At 35.4% G+C, this 12,600-nt stretch overlaps 1 protein-coding gene across 1 annotated transcript; it reads right to left on the bottom strand.

The window, feature by feature from the left end:
• Window positions 1-310: 310 nt before the first annotated feature.
• Window positions 311-886, bottom strand: LOC139888625 (uncharacterized mitochondrial protein AtMg00810-like). Its single transcript, XM_071871623.1, has one exon. The coding sequence runs from the start codon at window positions 884-886 to the stop codon at window positions 311-313; it is 576 nt and encodes a 191-aa protein (XP_071727724.1).
• Window positions 887-12,600: the final 11,714 nt, after the last annotated feature.

The raw sequence follows: 12,600 nt of genomic DNA, 5'->3' as shown, positions 1-12,600 counted from the left end.
ATCTTTTTCTCATGACAATCTCTAATAAAGTGATACTTAACTCCTATGTGCTTAGTCTTAGAGTGTTGAACATGATTCTTAGTGACAGCAATAGCAGTTGTATTATCAATATACTGAGGAGACAAAGAGATTTTTAGTCCGTAATAGCGAAGTTGTTGTTGAATCCAGATAACTTGCGAACAGCAACTAACAGCAGCAATATATTTAGTTTCACATGTGGAAAGTGCAACTGCAGTCTGTTTCTTGCATTGCCAGCTCACCAGCCTTTCACCTGACATCCTCCTGATGTAGATTTATTGTTGATTTTGCATCATGCATAGTCTGAATCACTGTAAGCTACAAGATCAAACTTTTCATCATTGGAATACCATATGCTAAGATTTGGAGAGTGTAACAGATAACGTAGAATTCGTTTGGCAGTTGTAAGATGAACTGTGTTAGGATTAACTTGGTAATGAGTGCAGAGACATATCGTGAACATTATATCCAGCCTTGATGCAGTAAGATACATGAGCGATCCGATGCTTTCTCGATAGTATGTTGGATCAACAGGTTCCCCTTCACATTCAAGTGAAATCCCGTGATTTACAGCTAGCGGGGTCGAAACTGGACGTTCTTGAGTCATACTGAAACGTTCGAGTATATCATTCACATATTTTGCTTGGTATAGAAAAATTCCATTGTCAGTCTGTTCAACTTGCAAACCAAGAAAATAATGTAAGAGACCCAATTTGCTCATTTCGAATTCGTCCTTAATAACCTGCTCAAATTCATCAACGATTTCCTGCTTAGTAGAATCGAAAATGATGTCATCGACATAAATCTGGACCAAGATAATATCGCCATCTTGTACTTTCATGTACAAAGTACAGTCTACAGTTCCCATTTGATATCCTTTTTCGATAAGATATCTTGACAAACGTCCATACCAAGCACGTGGGGCTTGATGTAATCATAAAGGGCTCATCGTAATCGGTAAAGTTTGTTAGGATGAAGATGATCTTCAAAACCCGGTGGTTGATTGACATATACTCTTTCATTTAGCTTGCCATAAAGAAAAGCACTCTTGACATCCATTTGATACACTTTGAACTTCATAAATGATGCAAATGCCAAGAATATACGGATAGCTTCCAATCTGGCTACAGGAGCAAAAACTTCATCATAGTCGAATTCAGGATCTTGCTGATAACCTTTAGCTACCAATCTAGCTTTGTTACGGATAACATTGCCATCTTCGTCATACTTGCACTTCCAAACCCATTTGAGATTAATGACTTTAACTCCATGTGGTTTAGTTACTAACTTCCAAACATCCAACTGATGAAACTGTTGAATCTATTTTTGCATGGCCATAACCTAGTCAACATGCTTCAAAGCTTCTTTTGTTGTCTTCGGCTCAATTTTGGAAATATGACATGCATACTCCAAGAAAGTAGCAGCAGCTATCATATGAGTATCAACCTGACCATCAAACTGAACTTGTTATCTCGTTCTAACACATGCATTTAGATCACCAATAATATTTTCTCTAGGATAAGCAGTTGTGGTTCTGGGAACTGGTTGTGCAGGAACATGTATCTCGTGATGCAGATTTGTGGTATCTCTAAAATCTTCAGAATTTTTGAAACTTTCACTTGATATATCAGATCCGCAAATATCATACATTGGATCAACATCTTGATCAGATTCTTGAACTGGCTCAGCAATAGATGGTGATGGAGTTGGAGTTTGAGTAGGTGCAGACTCTTCTGATGTATTCTGTAAATCAAACAGCATTTGTAGTTCTACTTCATTCTCCATATGATCTGAGCAAGATTAAATGAATTAATCAGCTCATCATAGTTATAAATCCAAGATGACTCTTAGGAGTAGTTTTTTATTGATTTCTTTGGACATCAACTTCAGACCATTCTTCCACACATCTTGTTTCATTGTTGAAAACTTGCTTGTTAGGAGAACTATACCCAAGAAATAATCTGGTAACAACTTTAGCATCAAACTTACTTCCTGGTTTTCTTTTCAAGATGATACATGGTGTACTAAATGGTTCTAGATGCTTTAGTGTAGGTTTTCTCCCATGCAGTAACTCATAGCAAGTCTTAACCAGTCGCTTTACAGTCAGAACTCGATTCATAGTGTAACCAGCATTAGCAACAGCTTCACCCCAAAAATGAACAGGTAAATATGAGTCTGCCAGCATAGTTCTAGCGGTGTCAGTTAGTACCTTATTCTTTCTTTCAGCAACACCATTCATCTGAGGAGCTTATAGAGAACTGAATTGCATATTAATACCCTTTTCAATACAGAAACCTGCAAGATACTGATTCTTGAATTCAGTGCCATTGTCAGGTTGAATCTTTCTCACTCTGAGATTAAAACATGTTTCTAATCGATTGATTAGCACCTTCAATTTCTCAAAAGTCTCAGATTTTTCTTTTAAGAACATTACCCAAGAGAATCTTGAATAATCATCAGTTATAACCAGACATTACTTACTTCCATCAATGCTTTCAAAACATATCGGACCAAAGAGATCCATGTGTAACAGTTTAAGTGGAGCAGAGATTGGATTGTACTTGATCAACTTGTGAGTTTCTTTCACTGTTTACCCTTCTTACCAGGAACATGTTCCTGGAATCTAAAAAGATCGTAGATCGACAACTTCTACAAGATTTTTATGAATAAGATGATTCATTTTCTGAAAACTCAAATGACCCATGCGTTTATGCCAAGTGATAGACTCTTGTTCAGTTGCTCTAGAAACAAAAGCTTAATGATACTCAACAGTTGAAGTAGCAATGTTCATATCCAGCATATATAGATCAGCCTGTCTAGGAGCCTTCGTCAAAACCATTTCTGGTGGAATCACAAATTCTGGTTTTAAGATGTAGCTATATTCATCATCAAACGCTACTTTGAAAGATTTTTCACAGATTTGTGAAACCGACAACAAATTATTTGCAAGCTCTTGAAAATAGTTCACTTTGTCAAAGCTAACTTTCTTATTCTTTAGTAAACATTGAGCAGAAATGTGACCACCTTTATCTCCAGCAAAAGCAACATAACCTCCCTTAATAGGGTGTATATTCGAGAGCAGAGATAGCTGTCCTATCATATGTCTCGAAGCACCACTATCCACTATCCAGGTGTTATTTGCAGGTACCCTAATTCCCTGCATATCACATTAAAAGAATTAATTGATAATGGAAACCCACGCCCGAACGGCAATAGGTTGTCCATTACCACCCATAGCTTGAAATTCCATCCATTTCCCATTTAAGTCAGGAGGAATCTCATCATTAGAGACCACTAACTTAGAAAGTTTGATAGGAGCAGTATCGCTCTTTTGTTGTCTGACATTCTGTTCAGTTTCTGAGCGCTTAACTTGTGGTTTGTTTCGGGAAAAATAATTTCAACGACTTGCTTTCTCTGAAGGTTAACGAACCTTTGATTCAATGGTCTTATCCTTATCACCAGACATGGCAACATTTGCCGGGGTATCCTTTTTAGGAACTTTGCTTTTCACAGGAGAAATAGACCTTTTGAAATTCTTTCTTTTCGAATCTTCGTTGACAACATTTGTCTTAAATCTTTTATGATGAATTTCATCATTTGCAGGTGAACCTGTCCTATGAGATGATCTAAAATCATCATGCATCAGGTCAATCTTCTGTCTAGGTGATCGATACCTTCGTAGACAATTTACAATAATATGTCCAAACACTGCACAATTAAAACATTGACAAAACTCTCTATGTCCTCTAAATTGATTTATATTATTAGAATTTGAAGAAGAGGGGTCTTGTGTTCTTGAAAATAGAGGAGAATCATTTGATTTCACTCTTGGAACATATTTAGGTGTAACAGAAGGACCAGTTCTGTTTGCAAACTTTAGATTTCTTAGAATTCTAATAGGACCTCTTGGTGTTATCACCCTTCTTTTCTCAGTATTATCTCATAGACCATTTTTCTTATCTTCTTCATGACCTAATGAACCTTCTGCGGTGTCATCAGAAGTCGTATTCTCAGTTGAGCTAGACTTCTTGTTCTTTTCAACATAATCTTAATAACTAGGAGGTATGCAGTCTTCTGGTAGACCATCAACTAAATTGGCATTAATGAATTTGTTTTGAAATGGAGGAGATGCAGACTTTTATCCAAAACCTTTACCCTTGGGATCATTAATTTCCACCATTAATGCATTCCAATGTGACGCACTTGCCCAACATTTCATTTTGATTGAAATAGCTTCTAAATCAGCTTTAACACATTCATTTTCCTTTTTCAATTCATTGATTGTGTCAACATGTTTAATTAAAGCCTGATTTAAATCAAAGTTATAACATTTAAGATCATGAATTTGTTGTTTATAAACTTTAATTTGCTCTTTCAATTCATTTTAAATTTTTTTGGTCACAAGGTTTGCATGATATTTGTCTCGCATCTCATCATAAGTCTTGTTTAAATTATCTATTGTTGTTTTATATTCAGCGCATTAAACACATTCAGTGAGTGTTTCAGAGGGTGGATCAGAAGATACCTGTCGGGCATTATTTGATGATGAAGTTTCAGCCATAAAAGTGAAATAATTTGTATTCTTCCCATCATCGAACTCATCTTTTGATTCTGAAGTGTCCGTAAGAAACTCGAACTTATCACCATTCCTACCATCTTTACCCAAATGAATATGTTCAATTCTATCCCAAATATCCTTAGCTCTTGTCAAACCAGATACTTTCTCACGATCACTTTCTGTTAAGCACATTCTCAGTAAGTTCACTACTTGCTGGTTCAATGATTCAAAATCAATTTGATCTGCTCCCATATGAGCATCTTTATCTTCTACTTCTGAATCTGACTTCTTGTCTGATTCATCATCTTCTGAGCTTAGACTCTCAAGATTTGAACCTTCACCCATAAGAACTAACATCTCCAACTCTACATCAATCATTATACCCCATTCGTCAAGTTCTCTATCAGCATCAAATAATGTTTCTTCAGCTTTTTCAGCTTCTAGATGATTATCTTCACAACCCGAGGTATCACCGTAAGTGGTTTTCTAGCTATTGAAGAAGTAGTCTTCTGATGATGTAAGTGAAACACTTCCAGATTCAGGTGTTCGAGGAACTGAGTCACGTGCCTTCTTAAATTTATCTTTAACTTGTTTCTGAATTTTCTCTTTTCGAATAGTTTGAGACAATTCTTTAGCTCTCTCAGCACGGGCAGTCAACTTCTCAATTATAATTAGATCAGAAACACAATCTGTTTCATTTTCAGTAATCTTCGCCATGTTAGCCTTAGGTTGTTGATCATTCACATTCAATTTGATAGACCAGTCATCATCATCTCCATGAATGACAACCAAAGCTTTGTTGGGACTTTCAGTTGTGTCAGTATCACTCTCCTTATCAGTAATGTAAATTCCACGCTTAATAGGTTGACTCTGAGAACTATTTCGATTATAGTTCTGATTCCTGAAAGGATTGTGATTACCCTGCTTTTTCTGTTTCGTACACTGTCTTGAAAAATGACCTAATTCTCTACAATTGTAACAAGTGACAGTATTGATGTCAAAACCCAGTTTTGTATCCTTGGTCAGACTTATCGGTTTCTCAGTTCGTTCTTCATAATCTCTAGCTCTTCTCACAAGATTTTCCATACCCCACATTATATCCATCTTCTCTGCTTCATTCTTATCAAGTTGTTGATAATCTTCTGTTTTTAGATGAATGTTACCAATGCGACCATCAAGATAACTATCATAAGAGTTCACAAGATTTGATAATAAAGCTATATCTTCACTAATCTTTTCTTTTCCAACCTTTCTTATATTCTCAATCTTGAGTACAGATAGAACATCTGATGCAGATGGTGTAGATAACTCTATCGTATTTGAAGTAGGTTGTGATTGAGTGTTGAGTGAACATGGTGAAACTTGTGGCGGATAGGAAGGTTGTTGAGTATTTGAAGTACTAACATTCAAACCATACATACTCTGATTGTTTATAGCAAAGCTAGTGTGAAACAGATCATGAGCTGATTTAGTAGGTGTGTATCGATTTGGATAATACATTTTGGTGTCCTAAACTTGTTTAGACCTCTTCATTTTGTTTAGCAATTCTAATTCTTCTTCCTAGAGTCTTGCAATAAACGAGTTCACTGTAGCAGTAGCGAGTTCCCCACTAGTCTTCATAGTTAATACAAAACTATTCCATTCTAATGGTAGCACTCTAGCTAGACATACCACTTTATCCTTCTCTTCAATGGTTACATCATGCTTGTGTAGTTCAGCTAGCAAATGACGATATCTTTCAACCAACTCTGATACAGATTCTCCAACTTGCTAGTGAAAACGATCAAACTCAGCCTTTAATTCTAAACCCTTTCGAGCTTTGTAAGCAGTTTCCTTCGTTAAATGTACGAGTGCTTCCCATATCTTGAACAAATTATCATGACATAGAAATTGATGGAAAATCAGACCATCAAGAGCACTTGTCAAATTACAGTACATTTTCTTCTCCAAATTATATTCCTCACGTTCTTCAGTTGGCATATGATATCGGCAAAAAAGTCACGTTTTCACCTCGGTATTAAAGGCCAAAAACAAGAAAGATTCGAACTTTGTCGGCAAAATACCCACTTCGTTGGTTAGAATTGAAGAACAAGTAATTACGAAGTTGGTGCAAAAAGAGTCAAGAGAATCGGAGCTAAAACGAAGATTCTAGAGTAAAAACGGTGAAAGACAAGAAATCCAGTTACGATCCAGGAATTTCAGCTGACCAGGCAAGCCAACGGCCTGCCAAATGGCCTGCCAAACGGCCTTCCAAACGGCTTGGCTGGCTCAAAAATGGCATGCCAAACGGGTCAGACAAACGGCCCTTGCAAACGGCTTGGCTTGGCAAACGACCCATGCAAACGGCCTGCCAGCCATTTGCAGGGAAAATTTAGGCTTATTTAAAGGGTCTTTGTCATTCATTCCAGCATACACTTCAATTCACTTCTTTCTCTCTCTTGTACAATATTAGTCATACTTTCAAGGTCTTCGACTCCGTGCGGGAAACCTAGTACCCGGAAAAGAACGCCGAAGATTGTATTAGGAGTGGTCTGAAGTCTTGAAGTTGTCACTTTTGTATTCGAAACTCGTTTAATCTACTGGTACTTCTATCATTTATCTTTATATAATGTCTTCTATCATTATGCTCTGTGATATTATTGCCATGATTTGCGAGTAGTTATCTTTAGTGTATGCTATGATGTAAGCAGTTATAATGCCAAAATAATGGTTTGTGTATGCTGTTGAAATGCTTTTCGATTATGCTTTAAACTTAATCGCTTTTCCAACTAATAGAATGAGTTATTGGCTCTGTTATTGGGAAGTCGCGATTCAGAGTACACTATCTTTGTCACCCCTTGGTAAGAGAAGTCTATCGGATACACGTAAGATCGACTGAGGCACACCGGTTGTAGTATGTCTATCAAGCTTTGGATTCCGACTGAGGACTCTTTCATAGTGAAACACCTGACTAGACCCTTAGTACATTGTCGGTCCCAGACCATGCTAGTGTAGTCACCAAGCATATAAACTTCGTACATGCATGCTGAAGCACATCGGTTGTTGAAAGCTGTACCTCTGCTAAGTAAGGCCATGAAACCCGGTCAGTGTTGATTAGTACACTGCACCATAACGCAGTCTCAAGCATTCACGCCACTTGAGGGATTCTTAGTTAATTAAGGAACTGTTTGTTTAGACACATAAAGGATTGGACCGTTAGGATAACCGAACGTGTTCATGGAAGTCAGCTTGACTTGGCCATGGTGTTCTTTATGGTTGAACTCTTTTCAAGGGCCTAACTATCTTTTAAAACCAATCATTAATGAAAGCATTGAAACATATCACGTCTCTTGGATATGGTAAACCATGTATTCGATTACGCTTAAGAAAGTTTAGACCTTTGTGGAATGTTAATACGTCACCCAACCGAGTCGCTCAATTGGATGAGCCGTCTGAACGTGTATGCCTGTAGTCAGACTGCACGGGCATCGGGGGTAAGGGACGTTGCTATCTATTCAGAATCTTCAAGCCTAGCGCATTACCTAGTGACATGTCTTACGACAGGGGCGTTTAGGACCAGTGTAATGAATACAAGGCCTCTGCCTATTCATGAGCCAGCATTCCATAATCTCAGCAGAATAACTGATGAAATCATAGTATGCACTTACTTTAACCTTATCTGAATTACAAATTTTATCGCATTTACTTTATCTGTCTTATAAATTAGAAAATCCCAAAATTAAGTAACCACTACTCCTTCATAACTATCTTTGGCTTAAATATAGGTTCAATTCTACTGATATCTCAAAAATACAACTCTATGTCATACTTCCCTTACTCATACTAAGGAGTAGTACGATTTAGGCCCCATTAAATATAAATTTAAAACAGTACCCCCTCTTGGTGGTTGATTCTGACGTGTTGCGACCTAACGACACCGCACAAATAAAACCGTCCGTTTTGGCCATATCAAGAGGGAAGCTAGTTTTTGACGCCGCTGCCGAGGAACTGGTATCAGACAATACTGCTCTCTATCAAACTTATTCACAAGCATTTAGTGGTGTCTAAGAAAGACAATTATACACGGACTTGGTTGTTGGATTTTCCGAACAGTCTTCAATTATATTGGGACCAAAAGGATCCTGCCTCTCCGTAGTTGGCCTGGTCACTTGGTTTGTTGGATAGTTCGTGCGGAGCTCTGTCATTGAAATACCAGGGAATCAGTGGCCAGAACCAAAAACATATTCAACCTTAGGATAGTTAGTTAAATTAGATTACTTTAAATTAGACTACTTTAGATTAGACTACCTTAGATTAAGACTACCTTAGATTAGCTTAGATTACCTTAGACTACTTTAGAAATTTAGTTTATCTGCTTAAAATTAAAAACAAAAAGGCATACCCAGTGTATGACCCAAACCCGATCTAGACCAGGGCCATTGTCATTCGTACCTAATCCAGACGCAATAATCTCTAAAGCACGTACGGAAGCACGAATTAGAAATCGAATGGCGTTACGTGTTACTTTAGCAGAAAATACCATACCCTCGATTGAAGATCGAGGAGGACCGATCAGATTTTCAAAGATTCAAGGACACTCATTCAAGTTAAAATATCACATCATCCAGCTCATCCAGAATAGCTGTCAGTTTCATGGATTACCGAATGACGATCCTAATTCTCACCTTGATAAATTCATATCTCTTTCGAACTCCTATAAACAGCCAGGGATAGGACAAGATATAGTCTGGCTATACTTGTTTCCCTATTCTCTCACTCATCATGCTCAAACATGGTTCGAAGGACTGGAAAAAGATTCCATCACGTCATGGACGGAGATGGTTACTAAATTCCTAACCAAATATTTCCCTCCTTCTAAACAAACCAAACTAAAGAATGACATCATTAACTTCAAACAAAGTTATGATGAATCTCTTTACACTGCATGGGAGCAACTCAAAACCCTGCTGAAGAAATGCCCTAATCACCAGCTAGAACGGTCAGCCCAAATCTGTACCTTCTACAATGGTCTTACGGTAAATCATAGGACGACGATCACTGTAGTGACCCGAACTTTTCCATGTTTATATATATTAACTGAAATTGATATTTACATGATTAAGTGTTTCCAACATGTTAAGCAATCAAACTTGTTAAGACTTGATTAATTGAAATAGGTTTTATATAGACAGTTGACCACCCAAGTTGACCGGCGATTCACGAACGTTAAAACATGTAAAAACTATATGATGATATACATATGGATATATATATATATATATATATATATATATATATATATATATATATATATATATATATATATATATATATAGTTATCATGATATTATGATAAGTATGTACCTCATTAAGTATTTTAACAATGAGTTATATACATAAAAATGAGACTATTTGTAACGACCCGGATTTTTCCGCTCGTTTTATACTTATGAGATTAATATTTACATAAATTAAACCTTACCAACATGATAAGCAATCTAAATTGTTGAGACTTGTGTTTTTGAAAAGAGTTTTACACAACGTTTGACCGTCCAATTTGACCGATGATATCACGAACTATATAACATACGATAATTATACGTTTGTGTATATATATGTATTTATATATATTTAACATGATCTAAGGATGGTTTAACATCTTATTGTGTATTAATGACAATGAGTTATAAGTATATTTTGAAACTACTAACTTAAGTTTTCAAAACGATAACTATACGTAACATTCTTTGATATATATACTTATAACCTATAATGCTTATACATGTATCGTATATATAATGTATTTAATCACTTTTTAAGGACTTAAATACATAAAACAATATAACTATATTCACAAAAGATAGCTATATTTAAATTCTCGTTCCGTTTCCTCAAGATTTCTATACGTATACCTAGGGTATATGTACCCGTATTATACCCATCTTCTATACGTATTTACTATTGGTATATACCCATAAAAATACACCAATAATTAGATCTAATCAGTTAAGGAACATGTGAGGATTTAGCTTTTGACAATTATCAAAAATATCTAGCAAAATAACAAACTAAAAATCTTATCCTTGTCTCCCCATGAAAACGCCATTTATGGCTATAAGTATCCTCATTTTGATTCAAGTTTTATCTTCATTTCTTAGCTAAAACACACACACTTCCATAACCCTTAAACACCTTCAACAATTCAGCAAGTTACCATGAAGATCTAGCTTCAAAAACAACCCTTAATCTTCATAAGAAAAACCACTCAAGAACACTTCAAAAATCCTTCCAACTATACAAGTTTACTTCCAACCTTTTGATCCAACTCCACCACTCCTTTGGTTCTAGGATTTTACTCATCTTTTACAGTAACTTTTTCCAAGTAACTTGAGGTAGTAACCTTGTTCATAATTTTATTCGATTCATATTTATATAGCTATCTTATTTTATGTTGTAAAATTTTAACAACAAGAACATAGTTTGAATGATTTCAAACTTGTTTGCAAACTAAATAGATCCTTCTAACTTAACATTTAAAACACTTCAAGACCTGTATTATATCATAATGATATGCTAACTTAACAAGATATAACTTGGTTTTACAAAGAACTCCTTAAAACTGAATCTACGTCGTCGGAGTGCAACCGGGGGCTGTTTTGGGTTGGATAATTAAAAACCATCTTAAGCTTTGAATTGGAAGTTCATGTTTTAGAAAAATGATATTTCTTATGAATATGTTAACATATAAAAATTTCATGGTTTAACTCAAAGTGTAAGTATTTTTAGAAAAATGATCATTAAATGTTGTTTTTATGATGGAAAATGATCACTTTCATAAGTTTCACCAAAGTTTGACCTATAACCTGTGATTTCGAATACAAACTAAGGTATTTTCAGTTCATATTCTTAAAATTTGACTCGATCCAAGGAAGTGGCAAGTTGAACCAACAAAAACGGAGTTGTAATGAAGAAACTACGACTAAAACAAGATCGGGTATCCGAAGTTAGTTTAGCTACGAAAATATTTGGAGAAAAATTAAATTAATCATATATTTTCTAATTAATATGATATTTCATATATATTTACTTATGATTTGATTTTATATATTTCAGGACCACCCGTAAACAACACGAGAAGATTAATCATAAGACCTCATGATTGTACGCAACACGTCATTTGACAACACGGTACTTTATGTACGCAACACGTCATTTGACAACATGGTACCATGGGTCGAGATTAATTTTGATCAATACGAATACGATGGGGTCTTTATTTATTTTATTGAGTAACTAATTGTGGACCATTAACATCGGACTGCTAACTACGGACTAAGAAAATATTAAAAGTAATATAAGTATATATATATATATATATATATATATATATATATATATATATATATATATATATATATATATATATATATATATGTAACGATTATTTGAAAAGAAAATATGTTAATATATTATATATATGGTTAGGTTCGTGATATCAATCGGAGACCAAGTCGTGTTATATATCTTCAAGACAAAAGTGAGTATATAGTCCCACTTTTAAACTCTAAATATTTCGGGATGAGAATACATGCATTTTATGATTTACGTTATGGACACAAGTGATTAAAAATATATATTCTACGTTAAGTTGTACCACTGGCATACTTCCCTGTAACTTGGTAACTACTATTTACATGAGGTATTGTAAACGCGAATCCTGTTGATAGATCTATCGGGCCTGTCAACCCCAACCGGACTGGACGACCAGTATTCAACGGTTGCACAGTACTTCGTTTCGGTGACTACACTTGGTACGGTGTAGTAAGATTTCATAATAAAGGGAATATGCGACGTTGATTAAATGTTAAGTATGGTTATCAAGTGCTCAACAACTTAGAATATTTTTATTAAAACGTTTATATATGAAATCTTGTGGTCTATATTTATAACGCTGCAGGCATTAAACCTATATCTCACCAACTTTATGTTGACGTTTTAAGCATGTTTATTCTCAGGTGATAACTAAAAGCTTCCGCTGCAACATG

Source organism: Rutidosis leptorrhynchoides, chromosome 2 (assembly GCF_046630445.1).
Source record: "Rutidosis leptorrhynchoides isolate AG116_Rl617_1_P2 chromosome 2, CSIRO_AGI_Rlap_v1, whole genome shotgun sequence".
Taxonomy (NCBI): domain Eukaryota; kingdom Viridiplantae; phylum Streptophyta; class Magnoliopsida; order Asterales; family Asteraceae; genus Rutidosis; species Rutidosis leptorrhynchoides.
Note: the sequence above shows the minus strand (reverse complement) of the source record. Positions and strands in the feature narration are given on the sequence as shown.